General features: G+C 46.8%; 1 protein-coding gene across 4 annotated transcripts; it reads left to right on the top strand.

Annotated features, from left to right (window-relative positions):
- On the top strand, positions 1-26,528 carry LOC130160995 (NACHT, LRR and PYD domains-containing protein 14-like). 4 transcript variants are annotated; one of them, XM_056363863.1, is made up of 16 exons: positions 1-221; positions 429-572; positions 8,294-8,529; positions 8,763-10,659; positions 11,829-12,002; positions 12,846-13,019; positions 14,652-14,825; positions 15,658-15,831; positions 16,189-16,362; positions 21,008-21,181; positions 21,540-21,713; positions 22,546-22,719; positions 23,078-23,251; positions 24,228-24,401; positions 25,378-25,551; positions 26,306-26,528. In XM_056363863.1, the coding sequence occupies exons 2-16, from the start codon at positions 448-450 to the stop codon at positions 26,511-26,513; spliced, it is 4,380 nt and encodes a 1,459-aa protein (XP_056219838.1). In that variant the 5' UTR covers positions 1-221; positions 429-447; the 3' UTR covers positions 26,514-26,528. The 4 variants fall into 4 exon arrangements, with proteins under 4 accessions (XP_056219838.1, XP_056219837.1, XP_056219840.1 ...); XM_056363862.1 differs by having other exon boundaries at positions 8,760-10,659; XM_056363865.1 differs by lacking the exon at positions 12,846-13,019 and having other exon boundaries at positions 2-221; positions 8,760-10,659.
- Positions 26,529-27,495: the final 967 nt, after the last annotated feature.

Here is a 27,495-nt window from a genome sequence, read left to right as displayed (position 1 = left end):
AAGGAGAGAGTGCGATAGTGCATCATGCGTAGACGAATGTAATCAGAAACAGAGTTTAAAATAATGTGCAATAATATGCGAACTTTTATGTCGCGAGAACAGACAGGAAGTGTATTTGCAGGTCTACCCAGATAATCCAGGTACTTAAAACAAAGAGGGAATACTGAAGCTTTGGTATTCAGTCAGATCAAACAGTTTTCGTTGACAGCAGGAGAAGTAAGGTGAGTACTGTCCGACTTTGTATGTGTCTGTGAAAGACAATAAAGATCTGTTGATTCTATGAGGTGGAGTGTTGCGTCATACAGTATACTCTCCGTGTGTTTGTTACTTCCTGGTCTGTCAGTCTTCATTGTGACTCGTGAACAGACTTGTTTATCATGATCTTGTGTTTCTGAGCTCACAGTCAGTGTTGCTGGTTTCCCTCTCAGGTTGACTGAAGTCCAGAAGATGAGTGGTTATGGTGAGGAAGAGGAGGACAGAGCAGAGTCCACAGGATACATTTCTATGAGCACTGACTGGTCCAGAGATCATCCTCCAGCCCTCAGTAATGAACCAGGACCATCAGACACAAAGTAAGACACTGTTTCTACTGTACATACAGTACATACAACTGACCGGATTTGAGTAGGGTGGGGGTTCAATGGCATTTCATTCAGTTTGAATCCTAATTTTACCAAATCCATTTGCAATTAGATTAGATTTTTTTTAGATTAGATTAACTTTATTTATCCCACAACTGGGAAATTCATTTACCACAGCAGAAAAATAAACATCTATAGAATAAACATCTATGGAAATATACAACAAAAAATACACCAAATATACACTAATAAATACAATATACACAATACACACGATATGTACATGAAAAAGTGCAAGTTTGCACATGGTCAGGAAGAGCAGGAGTTGTGGAGTCTGACAGCTGCTGGAATGAAGGACCTGCAGAACCTCTCCTTCTTACAGCGAGGATGTAAAAGTCTGCTGCTGAAGAAGCTACTCAGAGACCCTACAGTGTCATGCAGAGGGTGGAGGAGGTATTGTTCTAGGGATCGACCGATTATCGGCGCCGATATTCAGCATTTTGACGCATATCGGCATCGGCCTTTTTTTAAATTCGACAGCCGATAAGAGATCAATTTAAAACTTGGTTATTTTGGCTCTGATGCAGCCGCGCCTCTCTGTCTGCTGTCACTACTCTGTCGCCAGCATTGTCCCACCCACAGCACCATCTGATTGGTTACAAGCAGAGCCACAATAACAGCCAATCAGCAGTGTAAGCTGTGCATGAACAGTCCTTACACACACGGAGGAGAAGGTCCGGAGAGCAGATACTTGTTTTGAAGGTAAGTTAAGGCAGCAGAGTTTCCCGAAATTGTAATAAAAATCCCAGTCCTCTACAACTCACAACTACTAGTAAGATTACTGTGAGCCCATTAACGTTATATAAACATAAGCGGCAGCTCTGCTGCTCGCAGTCCCTCCAGACGTGCCTGTTAATCACTTGAAACAAGGTTGCTGATAATATCGATATGGAAATAGTCAGTGATAGTAGAAGTTTCTGTGTGTGTGTGAGTGAGAGAGTAAAAACCTAAAGAACTCAATTCAGTCCAGTTTTATTGCAGGGAAGCCCGTCGAGGTGAAGGCTGGTTAGCTTTTAACGTAACGTTAACCCATCGGTCCGCTTTCTCCTTCTCTGGCTCTAGATGCTCAGCAGACTGTAGCAATGGGGAGAATGTCTGTTATGGTAGAGAATAGTGTGTGTTTGTGTGGAAGTCACATGAGAAACTCTACAACTCACGACTACTAACGTTATTGTGAGGCCCAATACGTTGGCGGCAGCTGTCTGTTCCTACGATAAACACTGGAGTTTGTATTATTCAAAATTTTCACGCCAATATTTTCCCTTTTATTGAAAATAAATATCGGCTCTGTCACGGGTTGCGAGGTAAGTGGGACCCAAATGCAGCCAACATATGGGAAACGGTGCAGGCAGGTTTATTGGCAAAACGAGAACGTGACATGAACAGACTTGATCACAACGTGAACGTGACATGAACAGACATGAACAAACCGTGAACGCAAAAGGTTACGAACCGACACAGACAAAGGGGAGCACAAGGACTATATAGACAAGGGAGGCAAGGATGATTGAACACAGGTGCAACACATTAGGGCGGGGCAGACAATCACCACACAGAAACAGGACTATGACAAGAAGCAACACACAGACACTCAAGGAAACCAATTCAAAATAAAACAGGAAGTGCAAAAACTCCAAAACAAAAACAAAAAGCGTCTGCCATCACAAACCATGACAGGCTCCAAATATCGGTTATCGGCCTCCTTGACTACTAATAATCGGTATCGGCCCTGAAAAAACCATATCGGTCGATCTCTATATTGTTCATGATGGATGTCAGCTTAGCTAACATCCTCCTGTCACCTACTTCCTCAATGGAGTCTAGGGGGCAGCCCAGGACAGAGCTCACTTTCCGGATCAGTTTGTTGAGCCTCTGCCTATCCCTGTCAGTGCTGCCCCCTCTCCAGCAGACCACAGGAAGTAGATGGCTGAGGCCACCACAGAGTCGTAGAAGGTCCTGAGGAGAGCCCCACACAGGAGGACCTCAGTCTCCTCAGCAGGTGAAGGCGACTCTCACCCTTCTTGTAGAGAGTGTGGGTGTTGGTGGATCAGTCCAGTTTGTTGTTTAGGTGAACCCAAAGGAACTTATAGTTCTCCACCACCTCGATGTCCAGTCCCTGGATGTTCACTGGTGTGAAGTGGGATGTCTTTCGCCTGGGGTTCACAATCATCTCCTTTGTTTTGCTGGCATTAAGCTGAAGCTGGTTGATCTTACACCAGCTGACAAAGTCCCTGATAACTGTCCTGTATTCCAGTTCATTTCCCTCAGAAACACACCCAACAATGGCTGTGTCGTCAGAGAACTTCTGGACGTGGCAGTGTGTGGTGTTGTGTGTGAAGTCCGAGGTGTACAGGGTGAAGAGAAAAGGGGAGAGCACCGTACCCTGGGGGGCACCTGTACTGCAGAGCACCACATCAGACACACTGTGACGAAGCCTCACGTACTGTGGTCTGTTGGTGAGGTAGTCTATCATCCATGCAGCCAGGTAATGGTCCACTCCCACACCTTCCAACTTCACTCTGAGCAGTGGCGGCAGGATCGTGTTGAAAGCACTAGAAAAGTCAAAAAACATGACCCTCACAGTGCTCCCACTGTCCTCCAGGTGTAGCAGTGATCTATGCAATAGGTAGATCACTGCATCGTCCACCCCAACACGAGGCCGGTAAGCAAACTGCAGGGGGTCCAGCTGTGTGCTCACCAGTGGTCTCACGTGACTCAGGATGATCCTCTCCAAAGTCTTCATGTCATGGTTTGCTATGGCAGACACCTTTTGTTAGTTTTGTTTTGGAATTTTGTCACTTCCTGTTTTATTTTGAATTGGTTTCCTTGAGTGTCTGTGTGTTGCTTCTTGTCATAGTCCTGTTTCTGTGTGGTGATTGTCTGCCCCGCCCTAATGTGTTGCACCTGTGTTCAATCATCCTTGCCTCCCTTGTCTATATAGTCCTTGTGCTCCCCTTTGTCTGTGTCGGTTCGTTACCCTTTTGCGTTCACGATTTGTTCATGTCTGTTCATGTCACGTTCACGTTGTGATCAAGTCTGTTCATGTCACGTTCTCGTTTTGCCAATAAACCTGCCTGCACCGTTTCCCATGTGTTGGCTGCATTTGGGTCCTACTTACTTCGCAACCCTGACAGAACGAACCGACCAGAATGGACCCAGCAGTCTACGCCAGCTTCATGGCTTTCTTGGGGGTGCGTCGATCCTCCCAGCCAGCTCCCCTGACGGTTTCCAGGCCCGTTTGTACGCTGGCTGATCCTTTTTCGGACTCGGACCTGGAGGACTCTGACCTGGAGGACCCTGAAATGTCCCCTTTCTGGGGAACTCGTCTGGCTATATTCAGGGGATCTCGTGGAGGCCAAAGAAGGCGAGCTAATTACGGCTCCCGTCGCCATAGAGAGGCTCGGCCTCGGCCCCAGCCCCAGGTTTCTCACTTCCAGCCCAAGCCAAAGACCAAGGTCCACCGCTTCCAGCCCAAGCCCCAGCTACCTCGGTGTCCAGAACCTCTACTCCCCTGTGGGAAGGAGTCCTCGCCAACTACCCTGGCTGACGCATCAGCTGTTCCAGCGTCAGGGGTTCCAGTTGGCGTTTCGTCGGCTCCTGCCCCACCTCCTGGGTCGATCATCCCGGCCGGCGCATCAGCTGTCTCAGCGTCGGGGGTCCCGGTCGATTCCTCCCTAGCCCCTGAATTGGGTGGGCTGGACAAAGTCTCCCCTGCTCCTCCTGTCCTGTCGCCGGTCCAGCTGACTCGAGACTCTTGTTCCCAGTCAGTGGTCCGGCCGATCCCTGCTCCTCGTTCCCTGCCATTGGTTTGGCCGAATCCTGTCCCTCATGTCCAGCTGACTCCTGACTCTGGTTCCTGGTCAGTGGTCCGGCCGATCCCTGCTCCTCGTTTCCTGTCGGCGGCCGCTGCTCCATGTTCCCAGGCGGCGTCGACGACTGTTCCTGTCTTTCCTGTGGTGTCTACGGCCACTGCTTCATGTTCTCCAGCGGCGTCTACGACTACTCCTGTCCCTCCTATGGTGTCGGCGGCCACTGCTCCGTGTTCCCCGGCGGCGTCGATGACTGTTCCTGTCCCTCCTATTGTGTCGGCGGCCGCTGCTCCGTGTTCCCCGGCGGCGTCGACGACTGTTCCTGTCCCTCCTATGGTGTCTACGGCCCCTGCTTCGTGTTCCCCGGCGGCGTCGACGACTGTTCCCGTCTTTCCTGAGGTGTCGGTGGCCGCGGCTCCGTATTTTCCAGCGGCTACTGGTGTGAGGTCACCACCTCTCCTGGTTCCAGCCATGACATCACCTCCGCTCGTGGTTCCTGCCAGGGCACCACCCCCATTGATTCTTGCCCTGACTCAGCCCATGTGGCTCCTGGTGTCCTTGACTCCTGCCAGGGCGCCAACTCCAGTGTTGCCTGACTCTGTGCCGCCTCCGGTGGTCCTTGACTCTGTTCCGCCTCCGGTGGCCCCTGACTCTGTTCCGCCTCCGGTGGCCCCTGACTCTGTTCCGCCTCCGGTGGCCCCTGACTCTGCGCCGCCTCCGGTGGCCCCTGACTCTTTTCCGCCTCCCGTGGTCCCTGACTCTTTGCCGCCTCCCGTGGTCCCTGACTCTTTGCCGCCTCCCGTGGTCCCTGACTCTTTGCCGCCTCCCGTGGTCCCTGACTCTTTGCCGCCTCCGGTGGCCCCTGACTCTTTGCCGCCTCCGGTGGTTCCTGACTCTTTGCCGCCTCTGGTGGTCCCTGACTCTGTGCCGCCCCCGGTGGTCCGGCCGATCTCTGTTCCTCGTGTCCTGACGGTGGTCCAGCTGACTACTGCCCCTGGAACCAAGTCAGTTCCTGGTCGACCTCCAGAGGTGCGATGCCATCCTCCGGCTCGACCTCCGGAAAGACCCCGTCTTCGTCATCGTCCTCCTGCTCGCCCTCCAGAGGGGCGACGCCATCCTCCGGCTCGACCTCCGGAGAGACCACGTCTTCACCGACGGCCTCCAGAACGGCTCCGTCCGTTTGCCCGACCTCCGGGTCGCCCCACTGAACTGCCAAGCCTGTCCATAAGGCCTCCGCCTCGTCCCCCTGAGTTGCCATGTGTTGCCCCTGAGCATCGGAAGATGCTGTCCACTGGCCCCTGGATCCCTCCTCCCGCCCGAGTTTATGTTTTTGTTTAGGGTCGTCTATGATTCGACCCTTAAGGGGGGGATTCTGTCATGGTTTGCTATGGCAGACACCTTTTGTTAGTTTTGTTTTGGAATTTTGTCACTTCCTGTTTTATTTTGTAATCGGTTTCCTTGAGTGTCTGTGTGTTGCTTCTTGTCTTGGTCCTGTTTCTGTGTGGTGATTGTCTGCCCCGCCCTAATGTGTTGCACCTGTGTTCAATCATCCTTGCCTCCCTTGTCTATATAGTCCTTGTGCTCCCCTTTGTCTGTGTCGGTTCGTTACCCTTTTGCGTTCACGGTTTGCTCATGTCTGTTCATGTCACGTTCACGTTGTGATCAAGTCTGTTCATGTCACGTTCTCGTTTTGCCAGTAAACCTGCCTGCACCGTTTCCCATGTGTTGGCTGCATTTGGGTCCTACTTACTTCGCAACCCTGACACTTCATCAGGTGAGAGGTCAAGACAACAGGCCTGAAATGGTTAGGCTCCTTGGGGCGATGGGTTTTAGGTACCGGACCACACAGGAGGTCTTCCACAGGGCCGGTACTTTCTCCAGACTCAGGCTCAGATTAAACAAGTGCATGAGCACAGAGCTGATATGCACAGTCCTTCAGTAATCTGGGGCTGATGCCATCCGGGCCTGGGCCCTTCCTTGTCTTGATCTTTTAAAGTTGACACTTCACCTGATCAACTGTTATGGAGAAGGGGGTGGAAGATGACTGAGGTGAGGATATGGGGGTGGTGGGGGGTGAGAGGGGGCAGGTGTATTGGTGGGGAGGAGAGGGCTGTAGGTGAATGGGAGTTGAAAGTTGCGGGTTGAGGAGGGGGAGCTGGCCCAGGGAGGTGTGAAGAGGGTGCAGGGCAGGTAAGGGGGGAGGGGGCAGAATCAAATCTGTTGAAGAACAGATTCAGTTCATTGGCCCAGTTCTTGTCGCCGCAGCTCAGGTCTCTCCTCACTCCTTTTCCGTGGCCAGAGATGTTCTGCAGTCCACTCCAGACTGGTGTTATTCTGCACCAGCCGTTCTTCCAGTTTCTGTCTGTAACAGTCCTTCCCTTTCCTGATTTTCTGTTTGAGTTCCTTCTGGACTCTGCGCAGCTCCTCCTTGTCCCCCGATCTAAAGACCCTCTTCTTCTCGTTCAGCAGGGCCTTAATCTCGGAGGTCACCCAGGGTTTATTGTTGGCGAAACAGCGCACTGACTTGGAGGGCACAGTGTTCTCCACACAGAAGTTAATATAGTCTGTGATGCAGTGGGTCATGGTGTCGATGTCGCCATCGTAGGGGCTGCAGAGTGCTTCCCAGTCTGTTCTTTCAAAGCAATCTCTGAGTCTGGGACTGGTCTCCTCGGACCACACCTTCACAGACCTCTTCTCCGGTGGTTGTTTATTCACCAGAGGGGTGTAGTCTGCGATCAGATGGACAAGGTTGTCTGAGCGTCCCAGTGGGGGGAGGGGGGATGAGGTGTATGTATTCCTGTTATTAGCATACAACAAGTCCAAAGTTTTATTGTCCCTGGTGTGACAATCCACATACTGGGTGAAGGTAGGAAGAGCAGAGGACAGGGATGTGTGGTTGAAGTCCCCAGAGATGAGGAGGAGGGAATGGGGGTGCTGGTTTAGGAGTTGAGAGACAACACTATTGATCTGGTCTGTGGCTGCAGCGGCGACAGCCGAGGGGGGGTGTACACAGTCACCGCGATGACATGTGAAAACTCTCTCGGGAGATAGTACGGCCGCATGCTAACCGCTAGCAGCTCCAAGTCTCTAGTGCAGAGCTGTTCCTTGACACTGATGTGTCCAGGGTGGCACCATCTCTCATTAACGAACACAGCAACCCCTCCTCCCTTCTTCTTACCGCACTCCGTGGTTTTCCTGTCCGCCCGTACCAGTTGAAATCCGTCCAGTGTGACATGTGAGTCGGGAGAAAGTTCACTCAGCCACGTCTCCGTGAAGCACATGATGCTACACTCGCGAAACTCTCTCTGAAGCCGGGTTAGCGCAGTAAGCTCTTCCATCTTGTTTGGGAGTGATCTTACGTTCCCCATGATGACAGACGGTAAACATGGTTAATACCGTTTTTTTCCGCTGTCTGCGCTTCACTCCAGCAGCTCTACAGCCTCTCCTCCTTCTCCGGATCTCCGCAGGGATCTCTGGCCGCACAGCATAGTGAAGGGGTGTGTGGGATATAGCTAACAGCTGGTCCCGAGTGTAAACAATGGGTCCGTGGTAGAGTGAGTCTCCCCACGTTGCATCAAAAAGTTAGAAAAATAGCAAGAGGCAAAAACATGACTGTAAAAGTATAAACATCCATAGTTTCACTTGCTTAAAGTGGCGATGTAGTACAAGAACAAATCACACTAAGTAGTAAAAGAAAAAAAATCACACTAAAGAGTAAAAAAGAGTAAAAGAGTACAGACCTGCTGTGGCAGGCTGCCACTCATGCGGCGCCATGATTGTATTATTATATTTACAATTGTAAATAGTTTTAGCTTAAAGAGAAATCTATTCATGTTTCCACAGAGGGAGGATTAGGAGTGATGTGTCTGTGGAGCAGCAGCTGTCCAGCTGTGCTCTGTGTCAGGACGTCCTGAAGGATCCAGTCTCTACCAGCTGTGGACACTGGTTCTGCAGACAGTGCATCACCTCATACTGGGACCAGTCTGGTTCTTCAGGAGACTCCTCCTGTCCCCAGTGTGGACAAAGACCCAGAACAAGACCTGGACTGCAGACAGCCAGTCAGACCAGCACTGAACAAAGTGAGACAGAACATCTGTATGATGATGTCATCATTTCTGAAACCAGGACCTGTTGTTTTATACAGAGTCATTTGTTACATCACACAGCATCGACCTTTAAGATGATTATAAATACGACAACATTAAAAACCTTTTCTTTGTTTGTCTTTAGTTTTTCTGCAGCTGATGAAAATAATCATCAGATTCTCAGATTCTGTTTCTTCAGTCTGACGTTGTCTCTTCTCTTTCAGCAGATAGTGGTCTGCAGGAGGTTTTAGATCAACATAAGATCAGTCTGAGGAGCAGATGTGAACATGTGACTGAAGGAACTGATGGAACAGGAAGTGGAACCCTCCTCAACAGGATCTACACTGAGCTCCACATCACAGAGGGACAGAGTGAAGAGGTTAATACCCAACATGAGGTGAGGCAGCTGGAGACAACTTCCAAGATGGAGACCCTCCATGACGCTCCAATCAGGTGCCACGACATCTTTAAAGCCTTACCTGACCAGCAGAGAGAAGACGTCTCTAAACCCTTACCTGACCAGCAGAGACCCATCAGAGTGGTTCTGACCAACGGCGTCGCTGGCGTTGGAAAAACCGTCTCAGTGCAGAAGTTCTCTCTGGACTGGGCAGAGGGCTTGGAGAACCAAGATGTCAGTCTGCTGGTTCTGCTTTCGTTCAGGGAGCTGAACCTGATCAGAGATCAGCAGTACAGTCTTCTCAGGCTGCTCCATGTTTTCCATCCAACATTACAGAAGGTCACAGCAGAGCAGCTCGCTGTCTGTAAAGTTCTGTTCATCTTTGACGGCCTGGATGAAAGCAGACTGTCACTGGATTTCAACAACAGGAAGTCTGTGTCTGATGTCACACAGGAGTCATCAGTCAACGTGCTGCTGACAAACCTCATCAGGGGGAATCTGCTTCCCTCGGCTCTCGTCTGGATAACTTCCAGACCTGCGGCGGCCAATCAGATCCCTCCTACATGTGTGGACAGGGTAACAGAAGTACGAGGCTTCACTGACGCCCAGAAGGAGGAGTACTTCAGGAGGAGATCCAGTGATGAAGAGCTGTCCAGCAGAATCATCTCACACATCAAGACGTCCAGGAGCCTCCACATCATGTGTCAAGTCCCAGTCTTCTGCTGGATCACTGCTACAGTTCTGGAGCACATGTTGACCACAGACCAGAGAGGAGAGCTGCCCCAGACCCTGACTGACCTGTTCTCACACTTCCTGCTGGTTCAGACACAGAGGAAGAAGAACAAGTACCATGAGGGACGTGAGACGAGTCCACAGGAGCTGACGGAGGCTGACGGGGAAGTTCTTCTGAAGCTGGGGAGGCTGGCGTTTGAACATCTGGAGAAAGGAAACATCATGTTCTACCAAGAAGACGTGGAGCAGTGTGGTCTTGATGTCACAGAGGCCTCGGTGTACTCAGGACTTTGTACTGAGATCTTCAGAAGAGAGAGTGTGATCTTCCAGAAAACAGTCTACTGCTTTGTTCATCTGAGCGTTCAGGAGTTTCTGGCTGCAGTCTACATGTTCCACTGTTACACCAACAGGAACACAGAGGTCCTGGAGAACTTCCGAAAAGATATGGTTGATGAAGATTCATTCAGCGATGACAGCGACGACAGCGACGACAGCGACGACAGCGACGACAGCGACACTGACTATTACTCATCCCTGGATGAGTTCCTGGGGGCAGCCATGGAGAAATCCCTCGAAAGTAGAAATGGTCACCTGGACCTGTTTGTTCGCTTCCTTCATGGCCTCTCTCTGGAGTCCAACCAGAGACTCTTAGGAGGTCTGCTGGGTCAGACAGAGAACAGTCCAGAAACCATCCAGAGAGCCATCAACAACCTGAAGGAGATGAACATTGATGATATCTCTCCTGACAGAAGCATTAACATCTTCCACTGTCTGACGGAGATGAAGGATCACTCAGTTCATCAGGAGATCCAAGAGTTCCTGGAGTCAGAGAACAGATCAGAGAAGAGACTCTCTGAGATCCACTGCTCAGCTCTGGCCTACATGCTGCAGATGTCAGAGGAGGTTCTGGAGGAGTTGGACCTGAGGAAGTACAACACATCAGAGGAGGGACGACAGAGACTGATCCCAGCTGTGAGGAACTGCAGGAAGGCTCGGTGAGTCCACATGTGATGATCATGAATCATTATGGAGATTAGTTGTGAAGTTTTTCAGATAAAAACTATAAAATTCTTCTTCTTAAAATAGAGTTTCACTGTGTCCGTTGTATTTTGTCACAGAAGTTCTTGAGCTGTTTCAAATGCTGAATATTGATGTTTCAGTTGTGTTTATAGTTGTCAAGTTAATGAACAGTTATTGTGTTTATGTCTAATGATTGATTCATCTTCCTCTGGGTGATGGAGACGAAGGAAAACCTGATCAAACAAATGAAGAACTGGTCGAGGTTTTATCACAGCAGCTTTTTATCTAAGTTTAAATGATGTATTTGTTTTAATGTTTTTTTCTAAACCTCTTTTTAATTTGACATTTATTGATGGATTCATATTCATCTGTAAATTATTAGAATTTAAATATCAGTTAATAAAATACGTAGTAATCTCGTCTGTTTCTGGATTGATGAATTCATTGGTAAAATCTTGATGAGTTCCTGTTGTTATTGTTTCTCTAATGTAATAGTTAAAAAGCATTTCCATGAGTCTGGAGATGGAGATCCTACAGACTGATAACATCTTTCTGGTGACATTAATTCAACTTTATCACTTTGTGTTTTTGTGCTGAAAAAGAGTGAAAACTTCACTCAGTCATCTGAGACGCACATCTTCATATGAAATAATAGAAATATTAAACAGGTGCGATCAGCTGATGTGTTCATCTTTACCGAGCTGATGATGGAGAAGCTGACAGCAGCAGGTATCAAACACAGATCATCTTTACCAACTGTCATTGTTCACTGAGCTGAACTCAGTGGAAATATCCTGCTGTCACTTTAAAACAGTGTTTTCTAATCAACATGGCCTCATGGGAACTTTGTGGAGACCACATGGATCAGATCTCACTGACAGACTGTGGACATTATGGAAGACTGACTGTGACCACATCTTCTCTCTTCACCTGAAAGAGGATTGAAACTCTGCAGGTGTGAGAGAGACTGATGAGAATGATTGTTTCCTGTCAAACACAGTGAGATCAGATGAACTGAACCAGTGATGAAGAGAGAATATGGATCAACACAGGACGTGTCAAACTGTTTGATCATCACATGCTTGAAGTCAATATGAAGTGTCCTCTTACATAATGACTCTGTGTAATGAACGTGTCATGACAGGTTTGCTGGTTGTGGACTCTCAGAGACTCACTGTGAAGTCGTGGCCTCAGCTCTGAAGTCCAACCCCTCCCACCTGAGACACCTGGACCTGAGTGACAACGAGCTGCAGGATTCAGGAGTGAGGATCCTGTCTGCTGGACTGGAGAGTCCAAACTGTGGACTGGAGACTCTGAGGTCAGTTCACTGACTGGAGCTGTTGTGGGTTTGTAGATAATTAATATCACTAACTGCAGTTCAGAATCAGACATAAAGACAGGAGCAGGGTTTATTTAGAGGCCGGCAGAAGTCGAGTCATGACGGGGAAATGTTTGACGGCTTTTCAGCTTCCTGCGGTTCATGTTGTCCATCAGTGAAGATGAAGTCAGGACTGATGAGGCTGGGGGGGGGGGGTCTGCCTCGACCGGTTGGGTGGAGAGGAGAGAAACTGGGGAGAGAAAGAGAATGATGATGATGGTTGAGTATTAGTGGTAAATCTGGGCTCTAATAACAGTGATTCAGTCATGGAGGGACAGGAACTCACAGAGGACATTTAGTACTAAACAGGGACTCTGTGGACTGACTCTGGATCTGTGTGACTCAGACTCTGAAGCTTCATTCAGCTTCAGATGAATCACTGCTGTAGTTACTATCGCTGCTGCCTTCAACAACTCTTTTAATCTACATGTGACATCTGACTGTGTTGACATGAACAGGTGTGTGACATGTGGATGATGTGAGTAGATGTGATATGATGATCCACAACAACAGGAGGACAAAGTCACTCTGCTCATTTTAGAGAGATCATTGATTAGGACAGTGGTTCCCAACCTGTGGGCCAGGGCCCAGTGCTGGGCTGCGAAGGTGTTGACGACAAATCATTTGCAATCAGTGTCATTCTGGTGAAAAGATGAAAAGTATTTGGCCTCGTACTGTTACGAGTTCAGATGGGGGCTGTTGGCGTAGGGTGGGAACCACTGAATTAGGACATATCTGATTGATAATCAGTTATTGAATCTACATCTTTTATTCTTTATTCAGGTTGAGGGGCTGCAGTTTTTCAGAGATCAGCTGTTCTTCTCTGGCCTCAGCTCTGAAGTCCAACCCCTCCCACCTGAGAGAACTGGACCTGAGTGGAAACAAGCTGCAGGATCCAGGTGTGAAGCAGCTGTGTGGTTTTCTGGAGAGTCGAGACTGTGGACTGGAGACTCTGAGGTGAGTTCAGACCAGAAGGAACAGGACAACCATCTGCACCAGGTTTTCCTCCACTCTGCTCATCAGAGCAGTAAACAGCTCATTCAGGAAAACCTGAGCTCCAGCTCTGCATTGGCTTCATCGTCCACCTGAGGAAGACAGTTCTTCACTCTTAAACAGATCTGTAATCACTCAAACTTCCTGAGCTCAGACGAATCTTAGATTGTTGAAATGTTGCTGGATCAAAGTAGTGTTGTTTTTGGCGGCCTGTTTTAATTTTAGTTTTAGTCTGGTCTTTGTGTCAAGCTGTCATTTTAGTTTTAATTAGTATTAGTCACGTTCATACTCTTTTTAGTCTAGTCAAGTTTTAGTCGACTAGAAGTCTGAGCATTTTAATTTTATTTTAGTCAGAATCATCCATGACCATTTTAGTCTAGTTTTAGTCAACGAAAATTTTATTTTAGTCTCTTTCTAGTAATGCAGTTCTATTTAACCCAGTATAGTATAAGTACCTAGTAGTATAGACAAAACCAAAATTTTCTTTTAGCCAAACCCATTTCACAGTTCAAACAAGGTTATCTTATTATTATATTATTGTTACCTTATAGACTCAAGAATACATCCATTCCAGACACACAAGTTATGTTTCTGAAATTGTCGTTCAACCGCAGCTGCAACTTCTAAATGCCGCCCGCGAGTGGGGATTGAGGAAGTGATGTCGCATGCGTCGGCGCAGTGCGACCTGATGAAGTGAGACACAGGAAACAGAAATACTGCAAAATAATAATAACTCGACTAAATGAGTCGAAATGACGTTATAACATTTCGTCTCGTTTTAGTCAACGAAAATGAAGAGACATTTTAGCAGAGTTTTTATTTTGTAAACCACATTTAGTCTCATTTTTATTCGTCAACAATATTGCATTATATATTTAATTATAGTTATCGTCACATGACCAGCATTTACATTGCGTCTCATCTCGTTTTCGTCACATGATAAAGGTTCGTTGACGAAGATATTTAGTCATGATTTTTGTTGATGAAAGCAACACTAGATCAAAGAGAGTGAAGCATCTTTCTTTGTCCATTTTCCCTCTCCAGACTAAAAAAAGGTCTAGGTCTAAGGAAGTTAAGGCCTAAAGATGAGTATATATGTGAAGCCTCAGCAGAGTCAGACAGTCTGAAGTCTGCAGCTCCAGAGCAAGAGATCCTGATAGGAAAAGGCTCTGCAGCCAGCGACATCTGTTTAACTCTGGGGACAGACAGGAGCAGGGAATTCTGGGAACAGAGGGGACAAGATGGAATAAAAGGTTTAAAAAGATCAGACAGGTGTGAAGGAGCAAGTCCATTTAGAACTTACGACGTCATTAAAGAACCTTAAAGTCTGATCTGATGTGGACAGGAAGATAAAACTGGTATCATGTCACATTTTCTGGTTTTAGTTCAAATTCTTGCTGCAGCATCTGAACCATTGGAGACTGTAATACGAGCACGTGGCCAGAAAACAAAACGTTCCAATAATCAAGTCTTTATGAAACAAAAGCATGAATTAAGTTTCCAACATCAGTCATGGACTGAAAAGACTGAATCTTAGCTCTGTTACATGGTGAAAGAAGGTGGTGGTTTTATCTACATCTTTTATCCTTTATTCAGGTTGACTGGCTGCAGTTTGTCAGAGATCAGCTGTTCTTCTCTGGCCTCAGCTCTGAAGTCCAACCCCTCCCATCTGCGACACCTGGACCTGAGTGACAACGACCTGCAGGATCCAGATGTGAAGCAGCTGTGTGGTTTTCTGGAGAGTCCAGACTGTGGACTGGAGACTCTGAGGTCAGACTCCATGTTTTATTTCTGTGCTCAGATTAATCTGATGTTAAAGTTGTGTTGACTCTAACCTGCAGACATCAGGCTGATATTATACTGATCCACACTTTTTATGTGAAATTCAAACTATTTCTGACCTGATTAAATGTAATTTTGGTCCAGCAGAGGGCGCTCTTACCGTTCTCTATCAGCTTGAGTTGTTGCTGCTCTGTTGACTGATCAGTCATTAAAGCTCATCAATCAAAATGTAGGAGGACAGTATTGATGGAAGCTGAAGCCTCTGAGAAAGAGTGTGTAGAAGTGTTTTATGGTTCTACTCTGTGGACGGTAAAATGACCAACAAACATGAGGCTGTTAGTGAATCTGTAAGAAGTTTCTCTACAACCACAACAAGTCTGAGGACTCACCTGCTGCTGCAGCCCAGGTGAGGCAGCAGAGGGCCAGAAACCAGAGGAGCAACCTGGTCTGACTGACCTCTCTTCACCACACTCATTCTTTAATACATGATCATCAAACAACTGGAACACAATGAAGAAATGATCTTTGAACCATCAGACAATGACACATATATTCACTGTTTGTTTTTCCAGTGTTTTATGAAGCTGCATGAAGCTGGTTCCTAAAAGAAATGTTGCAGATGTGTGAACATTAATGAAGCTGTTTGTCACTGTTTGTATTTGACTGTTTTAACCTGCATCCTGTTGGTTCAGGTGTTTGACTTTCATTTTCTAAACTTCTACTTTCTAAACCTTATTCAGCTCTGAACAGATGATGAAACACTGAACGCTTTCAAGCAGCACCTTTGTCTCTAAACTCTCATCTTTTATTCTTTATTCAGGTTGAGATACTGCAGTTTGTCAGAGATCAGCTGTTCTTCTCTGGCCTCAGCTCTGAAGTCCAACCCCTCCCACCTGAGACACCTGGACCTGAGTGGCAACGAGCTGCAGGATCCAGATGTGAAGCAGCTGTGTGGTTTTCTGGAGAGTCCAGACTGTGGACTGGAGACTCTGGGGTCAGACTCCATGTTTTATTTCTGTTCTCAGATTAATCTGATGTTAAAGTTGTGTTGACTCTAACCTGCAGACAGGTTCATATTCATGAGCTAAAATCCTCTTCAGCTTTTTAACATTTAAACTGTTCAATGGTTGAAATGAACTTTTGAAAACTGATTTTTAATCATTTGAAATTACATTTGAATTTCACACTTTGAGTTTACATTTACAATGTTCACAGTCTGAGTTAGTTCAGGTTCTTTTATTCTGAAGGTCTGTGAAAAAGGAGGTTGATGATGTTGAAGTATCTTTGGACTAAAGTCACATGACTGTGATGTCATCTCTGAGTCAACACACATCTTTTATTCTTTATTCAGGTTGATGAACTGCAGTTTGTCAGAGATCAGCTGTTCTTCTCTGGCCTCAGCTCTGAAGTCCAACCCCTCCCACCTGAGAGAACTGGACCTGAGTGACAACAACCTGCAGGATCCAGATGTGAAGCAGCTGCGTGACCTTGTGGAGAGTCCAGACTGTGGACTGGAGACTCTGAGGTGAGTTCTCTGATGTAGATCTTACAGCTGAATCTAATGTCCGACTGATAAATGGAGAAATCTCTGTCCTCTGATCTTCTCAACAACTGCTCAGCTGATGGAGCTCAGACTTGGTGAGTGTGAAGCTGAGGACCTGAGTTAGTGCTGTGTCCTCTGTGAAGTGGTTTGGATGAGCGGTTGTTGAGAGCCCGACCCTAATGGGGCTTTCAGACCCAACGTGACAGTGACAATGACCCGCAGGATCCAGATGTGAAGCAGCTGTGTGGTTTTCTGGAGCGTCCAGAATGTGGACTGGAGACTCTGAGGTCAGACTCCATGTTTTATTTCTGTGCTCAGATTAATCTGATGTTAAAGTTGTGTTGACTCTAACCTGCAGACAGGTTCATATTCATGAGCTAAAATCTTCTTCAGCTTTTTAACATTTAAACTGTTCAATGGTTGAAATGAACTTTTGAAAACTGATTTTTAATCATTTGAAATTACATTTGAATTTCACACTTTGAGTTTACATTTACAATGTTCACAGTCTGAGTTAGTTCAGGTTCTTTTATTCTGAAGGTCTGTGAAAAAGGAGGTTGATGATGTTGAAGTATCTTTGGACTAAAGTGACATGACTGATGTCATCTCTGAGTGAACACACTGCACATGTGCTGAATGTCTGCAGCTTCTAAACTGTGGAGACAAACTTCAGTAACACTGACAAAACGAAACTGCTGACAGTGAGAGAGTGAAACAATGATTTCAGACAATATGAAATAATGGATTTTAAACCATCCTCCTTGAACCGTCACCTTACCGTGGTGGAGGAGTTTGAGAGCCCTAATGACCCTAGGAGCTATGTTGTCGGGGGCATTTTGCCCCTGGTAGGGTCTCCCAAGGCAGATTGGTCCTAGGTGAAGGGCCAGACGATGAACGGTTCAGAAGATCCCAATGATGAATACTATCCAGAACCCGAGTACCCGGCCCGGAGGGACACCGGGGCCCCGCCCTGGAGCCAGGCCTGGGGTTGGGGCCCGTGGACGAGCGCCTCGTGGCCAGGCCTTAACCCATGGGGCCCGGCAGGGCCCAGCCCGAACCGGATACATGGGTTCGTCTCCCAGTGGGCTCACCACCTGCAGGAAGAATCAGAGGGATCCAGTGCATTGTGGATTGGGCAGCAGACCAAGGCGGGGGCCTTGGCGGTCCGATCCTCGGTTATGGAAACTGGTTTTTGGAACATGGAACGTCACCTCCCTGGCGGGGAAGGAGCGGGAGCTTGTGGAAGAGGTCGAGCGATACCGGCTAGATATAGTCGGCCTCACCTCGACACATAGCGTCGGCTCCGGAACCCAAGTCCTTGAGAGGGGCTGGTCTCTCCTCTTTGCTGGAGTTACTCCGGGTGAGAGGCGGAGGGCCGGGTTGGGCTTCTTGGTGTCCCCCAGGCTCTCTGCCTGTACGTTGGAGTTTACCCCGGTGGACGAAAGGGTTGCGTCCCTGCGCCTTCGGGTCGGGGATCGGGTTCTGACTGTTGTCGTCGCTTATGCGCCGAACAGCAGTTCAGACTACCCGCCCTTTTTGGAGTTCTTGGGACGGGTGCTGGAAGGTGCCCCTAAAAGGGACTCCATTGTCCTACTGGCAGACTTCAACGCTCACGTGGGCAATGACAGCGTGACCTGGAAGGGTGTGGTGGGGAGGAACGGCCTGCCCGATCTGAACCCGAGTGGTGTTCAGTTATTGGACTTCTGTGCTAGTCACAGTTTGGCCATAACTAACACCATGTTCAAGCATAAGGATGTCCACAGGTGCACGTGGCACCAGGACACCCTAGGTCGCCGGTCTATAATCGACTTTGTAGTCGTATCATCAGACCTGCGGCCGCATGTTTTGGACACTCGGGTGAAGAGAGGAGCAGAGTTGTCAACCGACCACCACCTGGTGATGAGTTGGATCAGATGGCGGGGGAAGACGCCGCGCAGACCTGGCAGGCCCAAACGTGTTGTGAGGGTCTGCTGGGAAAACCTGGCGGAAGAACCCGTCAAGATGATTTTCAATGCACACCTCCGGCAGAGTTTCGACCACGTCCCGAGGGCAGTGGGGGACATTGAGTCCGAATGGGCCTTGTTCCGCTCTGCTATTGTTGAGGCGGCTGTTGCAAGCTGCGGCCGCAAGGTAGCTGGGGCCAGTCGTGGCGGTAACCCCCGTACCCGCTGGTGGACACCGGCGGTGGGGGAAGCCGTCAGGCTGAAGAAGGAGGCCTACAGGGCGTGGTTGGCCTGTGGGTCTCAGGAATCAGCTGACTGGTACCGGCGGGCCAAGTGGAGTGCAGCTGCAGCAGTTGCTGAGGCAAAAACTCGGACGTGGGAGGAGTTCGGTGAGACAATGGAGGAAGACTATCGATCGGCTCCAAAAAGGTTCTGGCAAACCGTCCGGCGCCTCAGGGGGGGAAGGCGGCAACTCACTCACACTGTTTACAGTGGGGGCGGGGAGCTGCTGACGTCAACTGAGGACATAGTAGGACGGTGGAAGGAATACTTTGAGGAGCTCCTCAATCCCACCAACACGTATTCCGTAGAGGAAACAGAGCCAAGAGACCTGGGGATGGATGATCTAATCTCCAGGGCAGAAGTCGCCGACGTAGTGAAACAACTGCGTGGTGGTGGAGCCCTGGGGGTTGATGAGATCCGCCCTGGGTATCTCAAGGCTCTGGATGTTGTAGGGCTGTCTTGGTTGACATGCCTCTGCAACATTGCGTGGACATCGGGGGCAGTGCCTTTGGAGTGGCAAACCGGGGTGGTGGTCCCCATCTTTAAGAAGGGAGACCAGAGGGTGTGTTCCAACTACCGTGGAATTACACTCCTCAGCCTTCCTGGTAAGGTCTATGCCAGGGTACTGGAAAAGATGGTCCGATCGATAGTTGAACCTCAGATCGAGGAGGAGCAATGTGGTTTTCGTCCTGGGCGTGGAACTGTGGACCAGCTCTTTACCCTCGCTAGGGTGCTGGAGGGAGCATGGGAGTTTGCCAATCCAGTCCACATGTGTTTTGTGGATTTGGAGAAGGCTTACGACCGTGTTCCCAGGGACACCCTGTGGGGGGCACTCCGGGAGTATGGGGTGGATGGCCCCTTGTTAGTGGCCATTAAATCCCTGTACCAAAGGAGTGTGAGTCTGGTTCGCATAGCCGGCAGTAAGTCGGACCTGTTCCCGGTGAGGGTTGGACTCCGCAAGGGCTGCCCTTTGTCACCGGTTCTGTTCATAACTTTTATGGACAGAATTTCTAGGCGCAGCCGGGTGGTGGACGGGTTTGGTTTCGGTGGCGGGAGGATCGCATCTCTGCTTTTTGCGGATGATGTGGTCCTCCTAGCTTCATCGAGTGCTGACCTTCAGCTCTCGCTTGGGCGGTTCGCAGCCGAGTGTGAAACGGCTGGGATGAAAATCAGCACCTCCAAGTCTGAGGCCATGGTTCTCAGCCGGAAACGGGTGGATTGCCTGCTTCAGGTCGGGGGGGAGGCTTTGCCTCAGGTGGAGGAGTTTAAGTATCTCGGGATCTTGTTCACGAGTGATGGTAGGATGGAGCGGGAGATCGACAGGCGGATTGGGGCGGGGTCAGCAGTGATGCGGACGCTGAATCGGTCCGTTGTGGGGAAGAGGGAGCTAAGCCGGAAGGCGAAGCTCTCAATTTTCCGGTCGATCTACGTTCCGATCCTCACCTATGGTCATGAGCTTTGGGTAATGACCGAAAGAACGAGATCGCGAGTACAAGCGGCCGAAATGAGTTTCCTCCGCAGGGTGGCCGGGCTCAGCCTTAGAGTTAGGGTGAGGAGCTCGGTCATCCGGGAGGGACTCGGAGTAGAGCCGCTGCTCCTCCATGTCGAGAGGAGCCAGTTGAGGTGGTTCGGGCATCTGGTGAGGATGCCTCCTGGACGCCTCCCTGGGGAGGTGTTTCGGGCATGTCCCACCGGGAGGAGACCTCGAGGTCGACCAAGGACACGCTGGAGGGTTTATATCTCTCGGCTGGCCTTGGAACGCCTCGGGATTGTCCCGGAGGAACTGGTGGAAGTGGCTGGGGAGAGGGCCGTCTGGACCTCTCTGCTGAGGCTGCTGCCCGCGCAACCCGGATCCGGATAAGCGGGAGACGACGAGACGAGACGATTTTAAACCTCAGTTCACACTTTGAAACATTTCTTCAGACTGTTCAGTTTGCGTTTTCATGTCTCACTCTTTGAAGGGGATTTGATCACAGAGATTTTATGTTGATCCACACTGAGCATCTTGTTGAGCTTCATATTTAAAACGTATTTAATGAAACATTAAGAATCCAACATTGTTCATTCACTCTTATCTTTGTATGTGTTTCATTTCCACCTTAAATGTACTCTCATATTTCTTCAAATACAAACAAGCTGTTCCACACTGAGACAGTCAGAAATATTTATTCAGTGTTTGTTTCATGATACGTGACGTTTATACCGACTGAAGTTAATTAAGCTGTTTGTCACTGTTTGTATTTGACTGTTTTAACCTGCATCCTGTTGGTTCAGGTGTTTGACTTTCATTTTCTAAACTTCTACTTTCTAAACCTTCTTCAGCTCTGAACAGATGATGAAACACTGAACGCTTTCAAGCAGCACCTTTGTCTCTAAACTCTCATCTTTTATTCTTTATTCAGGTTGAGGGGCAGCAGTTTGTCCGAGATCAGCTGTTCTTCTCTGGTCTCAGCTCTGAAGTCCAACCCCTCCCACCTGAGAGAACTGGACCTGAGAGGAAACAAGCTGCAGGATCCAGATGTGAAGCAGCTGTGTGGTTTTCTGGAGAGTCCAGACTGTGGACTGGAGACTCTGAGGTCAGACTCCATGTTTTATTTCTGTGCTCAGATTAATCTGATGTTAAAGTTGTGTTGACTCTAACCTGCAGACAGGTTCATATTCATGAGCTAAAATCCTCTTCAGCTTTTTAACATTTACACTGTTCAATGGTTTAAATTAACTTTTGTAAACTGATTTTTAATCATTTGAAAATTACATTTGAATTTCACACTTTGAGTTTACATTTACAATGTTCACAGTCTGAGTAAGTTCAGGTTCTTTTATTCTGAAGGTCTGTGAAAAAGGAGGTTGATGATGGTGATGTATCTTTGGACTAAAGTCACATGACTGTGATATCATCTCTGAGTCAACACACATATTTTATTCTTTATTGAGGTTGAGCGGCTGCAGTTTGTCCGAGATCAGCTGTTCTTCTCTGGCCTCAGCTCTGAAGTCCAACCCCTCCCACCTGAGAGAACTGGACCTGAGTGACAACGACCTGCAGGATCCAGATGTGAAGCAGCTGTGTGGTTTTCTGGAGAGTCCAGACTGTGGACTGGAGACTCTGAGGTCAGACTCCATGTTTTATTTCTGTGCTCAGATTAATCTGATGTTAAAGTTGTGTTGACTCTAACCTGCAGACATCAGGCTGATATTATACTGATCCACACTTTTTATGTGAAATTCAAACTATTTCTGACCTGATTAAATGTAATTTTGGTCCAGCAGAGGGCACTCTTACCATTCTCTATCAGCTTGAGTTGTTGCTGCTCTGTTGACTGATCAGTCATTAAAGCTCATCAATCAAAATGTAGGAGGACAGTATTGATGGAAGCTGAAGCCTCTGAGAAAGAGTGTGTAGAAGTGTTTTATGGTTCTACTCTGTGGACGGTAAAATGACCAACAAACATGAGGCTGTTAGTGAATCTGTAAGAAGTTTCTCTACAACCACAACAAGTCTGAGGACTCACCTGCTGCTGCAGCCCAGGTGAGGCAGCAGAGGGCCAGAAACCAGAGGAGCAACCTGGTCTGACTGACCTCTCTTCACCACACTCATTCTTTAATACATGATCATCAAACAACTGGAACACAATGAAGAAATGATCTTTGAACCATCAGACAATGACACATATATTCACTGTTTGTTTTTCCAGTGTTTTATGAAGCTGCATGAAGCTGGTTCCTAAAAGAAATGTTGCAGATGTGTGAACATTAATGAAGCTGTTTGTCACTGTTTGTATTTGACTGTTTTAACCTGCATCCTGTTGGTTCAGGTGTTTGACTTTCACTTTCTAAACTTCTACTTTCTAAACCTTCTTCAGCTCTGAACAGATGATGAAACACTGAACGCTTTCAAGCAGCACCTTTGTCTCTAAACTCTCATCTTTTATTCTTTATTCAGGTTGAGATACTGCAGTTTGTCAGAGATCAGCTGTTCTTCTCTGGCCTCAGCTCTGAAGTCCAACCCCTCCCACCTGAGACACCTGGACCTGAGTGGCAACGAGCTGCAGGATCCAGATGTGAAGCAGCTGTGTGGTTTTCTGGAGAGTCCAGACTGTGGACTGGAGACTCTGGGGTCAGACTCCATGTTTTATTTCTGTTCTCAGATTAATCTGATGTTAAAGTTGTGTTGACTCTAACCTGCAGACAGGTTCATATTCATGAGCTAAAATCCTCTTCAGCTTTTTAACATTTAAACTGTTCAATGGTTGAAATGAACTTTTGAAAACTGATTTTTAATCATTTGAAAATTACATTTGAATTTCACACTTTGAGTTTACATTTACAATGTTCACAGTCTGAGTTAGTTCAGGTTCTTTTATTCTGAAGGTCTGTGAAAAAGGAGGTAGATGATGTTGAAGTATCTTTGGACTAAAGTCACATGACTGTGATGTCATCTCTGAGTCAACACACATCTTTTATTCTTTATTCAGGTTGATGAACTGCAGTTTGTCAGAGATCAGCTGTTCTTCTCTGGCCTCAGCTCTGAAGTCCAACCCCTCCCACCTGAGAAAACTGGACTTGAGTCTCAACGACCTGCAGGATCCAGGTGTGAAGCAGCTGTGTGGTTTTCTGGAGAGTCCAGACTGTGGACTGGAGACTCTGAGGTCAGACTCCATGTTTTATTTCTGTGCTCAGATTAATCTGATGTTAAAGTTGTGTTGACTCTAACCTGCAGACAGGTTCATATTCATGAGCTAAAATCCTCTTCAGCTTTTTAACATTTACACTGTTCAATAGTTGAAATGAACTTTTGAAAACTGATTTTTAATCATTTGAAAATTACATTTGAATTTCACACTTTGAGTTTACATTTACAATGTTCTCAGTCTGAGTTAGTTCAGGTTCTTTTATTCTGAAGGTCTGTGAAAAAGGAGGTTGATGATGTTTAAGTATCTTTGGACTAAAGTGACATGACTGTGATGTCATCTCTGAGTCAACACACTGCACATGTGCTGATTGTCTGCAGCTTCTAAACTCTGGAGACAAACTTCAGTAACACTGACAACATGAAACTGCTGACAGTGAGAGAGTGAAACAATGATTTCAGACAATATGAAATAATGGATTTTAAACCTCAGTTCACACTTTGAAACATTTCTTCAGACTGTTCAGTTTGCGTTTTCATGTCTCACTCTTTGAAGGGGATTTGATCACAGAGATTTTATGCTGATCCACACTGAGCATCTTGTTGAGCTTCATATTTAAAACGTATTTAATGAAACATTAAGAATCCAACATTGTTCATTCACTCTTATCTTTGTATGTGTTTCATTTCCACCTTAAATGTACTCTCATATTTCTTCAAATACAAACAAGCTGTTCCACACTGAGACAGTCAGAAATATTTATTCAGTGTTTGTTTCATGATACGTGACGTTTATACCGACTGAAGTTAATGAAGCTGTTTGTCACTGTTTGTATTTGACTGTTTTAACCTGCATCCTGTTGGCTCAGGTGTTTGACTTTCATTTTCTAAACTTCTACTTTCTAAACCTTCTTCAGCTCTGAACAGATGATGAAACACTGAACGCTTTCAAGCAGCACCTTTGTCTCTAAACTCATCTTTTATTCTTTATTCAGGTTCAGCTGGTGCAGTTTTTCAGAGATCAGCTGTTCTTCTCTGGCCTCAGCTCTGAAGTCCAACCCCTCCCACCTGAGACACCTGGACCTGAGCTACAACCAGCTGCAGGATCCAGATGTGAAGCAGCTGTGTGGTTTTCTGGAGAGTCCAGACTGTGGACTGGAGACTCTGAGGTCAGACTCCATGTTTTATTTCTGTGCTCAGATTAATCTGATGTTAAAGTTGTGTTGACTCTAACCTGCAGACAGGTTCATATTCATGAGCTAAAATCCTCTTCAGCTTTTTAACATTTAAATTGTTCAATAGTTGAAATGAACTTTTGAAAACTGATTTTTAATCATTTGAAAATTACATTTGAATTTCACACTTTGAGTTTACATTTACAATGTTCACAGTCTGAGTTAGTTCAGGTTCTTTTATTCTGAAGGTCTGTGAAAAAGGCGGTTGATGATGTTAAAGTATCTTTGGACTAAAGTCACATGACTGTGATGTCATCTCTGAGTCAACACACTGCACATGTGCTGAATGTCTGCAGCTTCTAAACTGTGGAGACAAACTTCAGTAACGCTGACAACATGAAACTGCTGACAGTGAGAGAGTGAAACACTGATTTCAGACAATATGAAATAATGGATTTTAAACCTCAGTTCACACTTTGAAACATTTCTTCAGACTGTTCAGTTTTAGTTTTAATGTCTCACTTTTTGAAGGGGATTTGATCACAGAGATTTTATGTTGATCCACACTGAGCATCTTGTTGAGCTTCATATTTAAAACGTATTTAATGAAACATTAAGAATCCAACATTGTTCATTCGCTCTTATCTTTGTATGTGTTTCATTTCCACCTTAAATGTACTCTCATATTTCTTCAAATACAAACAAGCGGTTCCACACTGAGACAGTCAGAAATATCTATTCAGTGTTTGTTTCATGATACGTGACGTTTATACCGACTGAAGTTAATGAAGCTGTTTGTCACTGTTTGTATTTGACTGTTTTAACCTGCATCCTGTTGGTTCAGGTGTTTGACTTTCATTTTCTAAACTTCTACTTTCTAAACCTTCTTCAGCTCTGAACAGACGATGAAACACTGAACGCTTTCAAGCAGCACCTTTGTCTCTAAACTCATCTTTTATTCTTTATTCAGGTTGGAGAACTGCTTGTTGTCAGAGATCAGCTGTTCTTCTCTGGCCTCAGCTCTGAAGTCCAACCCCTCCCACCTGAGAGAACTGGACCTGAGCTACAACCAGCTGCAGGATCCAGATGTGAAGCAGCTGTGTGGTTTTCTGGAGAGTCCAGACTGTCGACTGGAGACTCTGAGGTCAGTTCACTGTCTGTTGTAGATCTTATGTCTTTAATCCACCCCTGAGTCTCATGTACACTACTGGTCTAAACACTCCCATGATTCCAGTTGTCAGAGCAGCAGGGAGCTCTCAGCAGTTTCTCCCTTCAGTCAGTTCAGGCCCTGAACATCAGTCTTATCATGGTAGAGAAAACTCTGTAGATGGAGGCTTCACATGATGAAGACCAGCACAGTCTCCAGACCTGAACCCCATGGAGCTGGTGTGGGATGAACTGGACAGAAGCTGAAGCAAAGCAGCCTGAAAGTGACACGTTAGTGGGAACTTCTGTTGGGAGCATCCCCTCTCTGAGTCTGGTGTCATAAACTGGGTTAACCCATTAACCAGTCTTATTAATACAGAATCAGTTAATATCTGAGACTGATCTGGGATCATCACTGCGGGGTTTAATCAAAATAAAGGTGTTACATGGATAGTCAGTCCACTACAGGAAAACAGTAGCAGGCAGGTGAAAATCCAGAAACCAAGAAACAAAGCAGGGTAGCAGACCATGAGCAAAAGGCTGGAAAGCACAAGGAGACTAAACCAATCTGGCAGAGAACAGAGGGGAGTGGGTGCAGTACATAAACAGGTTGAACTGGTGGGAACAACAGGGACAGGGACAGGTAAGAAGCACCAGATGGGGGTGAGTCCACAAATTACAACTTAAACATGACTCAAACAAAACCTTATTATCTTCCACTCACTCTGTAACTGTTGTGTTTGTTCCTCCAGGTTGGACGGCAGGGTGATTCACGTTTCCAAAGACAAAACAAGTGAGTTCTGCAACACTGTCTCCTTTTCATCAGCTCGTCCAAAATACAATCTGTCATTTATAAATTACATTTTGGTCCCAGCTCTGGAAAACATCTGTGCTCATTTCTTTAGGAACTACAGGCTGTTTGCTTTGATTATTTTATGTCATTTGTTATCGGTTATATAGAGATAAATATCAATATTGGAAAAATTAATATTATGATTGATTTAATACAAACTGCCCAGCCCTGGTGTGCATCTGTGTTTTGTGAAGGGTCTTACATTTTCGTTTAGTTTTTTATTTCCAACTATACACAACAGCATAGAACCAGATAATAGGAATAAAACTGAGAAGACAGAAGAGTTCAAGACATCAGGCCCATACAACAGATTACAACATATTACTGACTGATGAACAGGAAAATTAATTTATTGTTGTTGTTTGAGCCATTTGTATGTATTTGTGTGTTAGAGTAATGCACTGGTTGCCACAGTAGGTGGCGTATTGAATGGCAACACATGAAATGTATAAGTAGAAGAAGAGGCAGCTACTCCTCAGGTGTGCTGCTTACCGGGGAGAAGCACACAGTTTTTGACCGTCGCCGTTATATAAGTTATTGGTACAACATATGTGAGTAAATATCAAAGGCTGTTTTGTTACACGGTAAATAAATACATCATAATCGTAAGCACAAGTCGGATGTTTTGATTTATCATATGGAGGCACCTCATGACGACGCGTCAACTACGCATCCCGGTAGCAGCCCCTCACTGTGGCTTAGGTTTATTTTGTTGAACCCAAGTCACAACATTTAAGTCAAAAACTCTGCTTCAGTTAGTTCGTTTGCCATCGCTTCATGGAGGAAGACTAGACGCTGGATTTCCTACAGAACCCAAGTCACTACAGTTGTTGTTGTTACTGTGTGGAGTTTGCATGTTCCTCCTCGTGCCTGAGTGGATTTCCTCCCACAGTCTAAAAGTTTCTCTCAGAGATGTTTTAAAATCCTGTGATGTGATTCAGATTTAGTTTCACGTGGTTTCGTCTCCTCTTACTTCCTGATTGAGAAATCTGGATCAGGCCTTTAGCCCCGCCCACCACCTGCTGGCTCCAGGTGGACAGGTGAAAGAGCAGAGACTATGAAGACGGCTAGAGGAGGAAACATCAGAGA

Source organism: Seriola aureovittata, chromosome 20, assembly GCF_021018895.1.
Source record: "Seriola aureovittata isolate HTS-2021-v1 ecotype China chromosome 20, ASM2101889v1, whole genome shotgun sequence".
NCBI lineage: Eukaryota > Metazoa > Chordata > Actinopteri > Carangiformes > Carangidae > Seriola > Seriola aureovittata.
The sequence above is the reverse complement of the archived record's forward strand: the minus strand, read 5'-3'. Positions and strand labels throughout refer to the sequence as shown.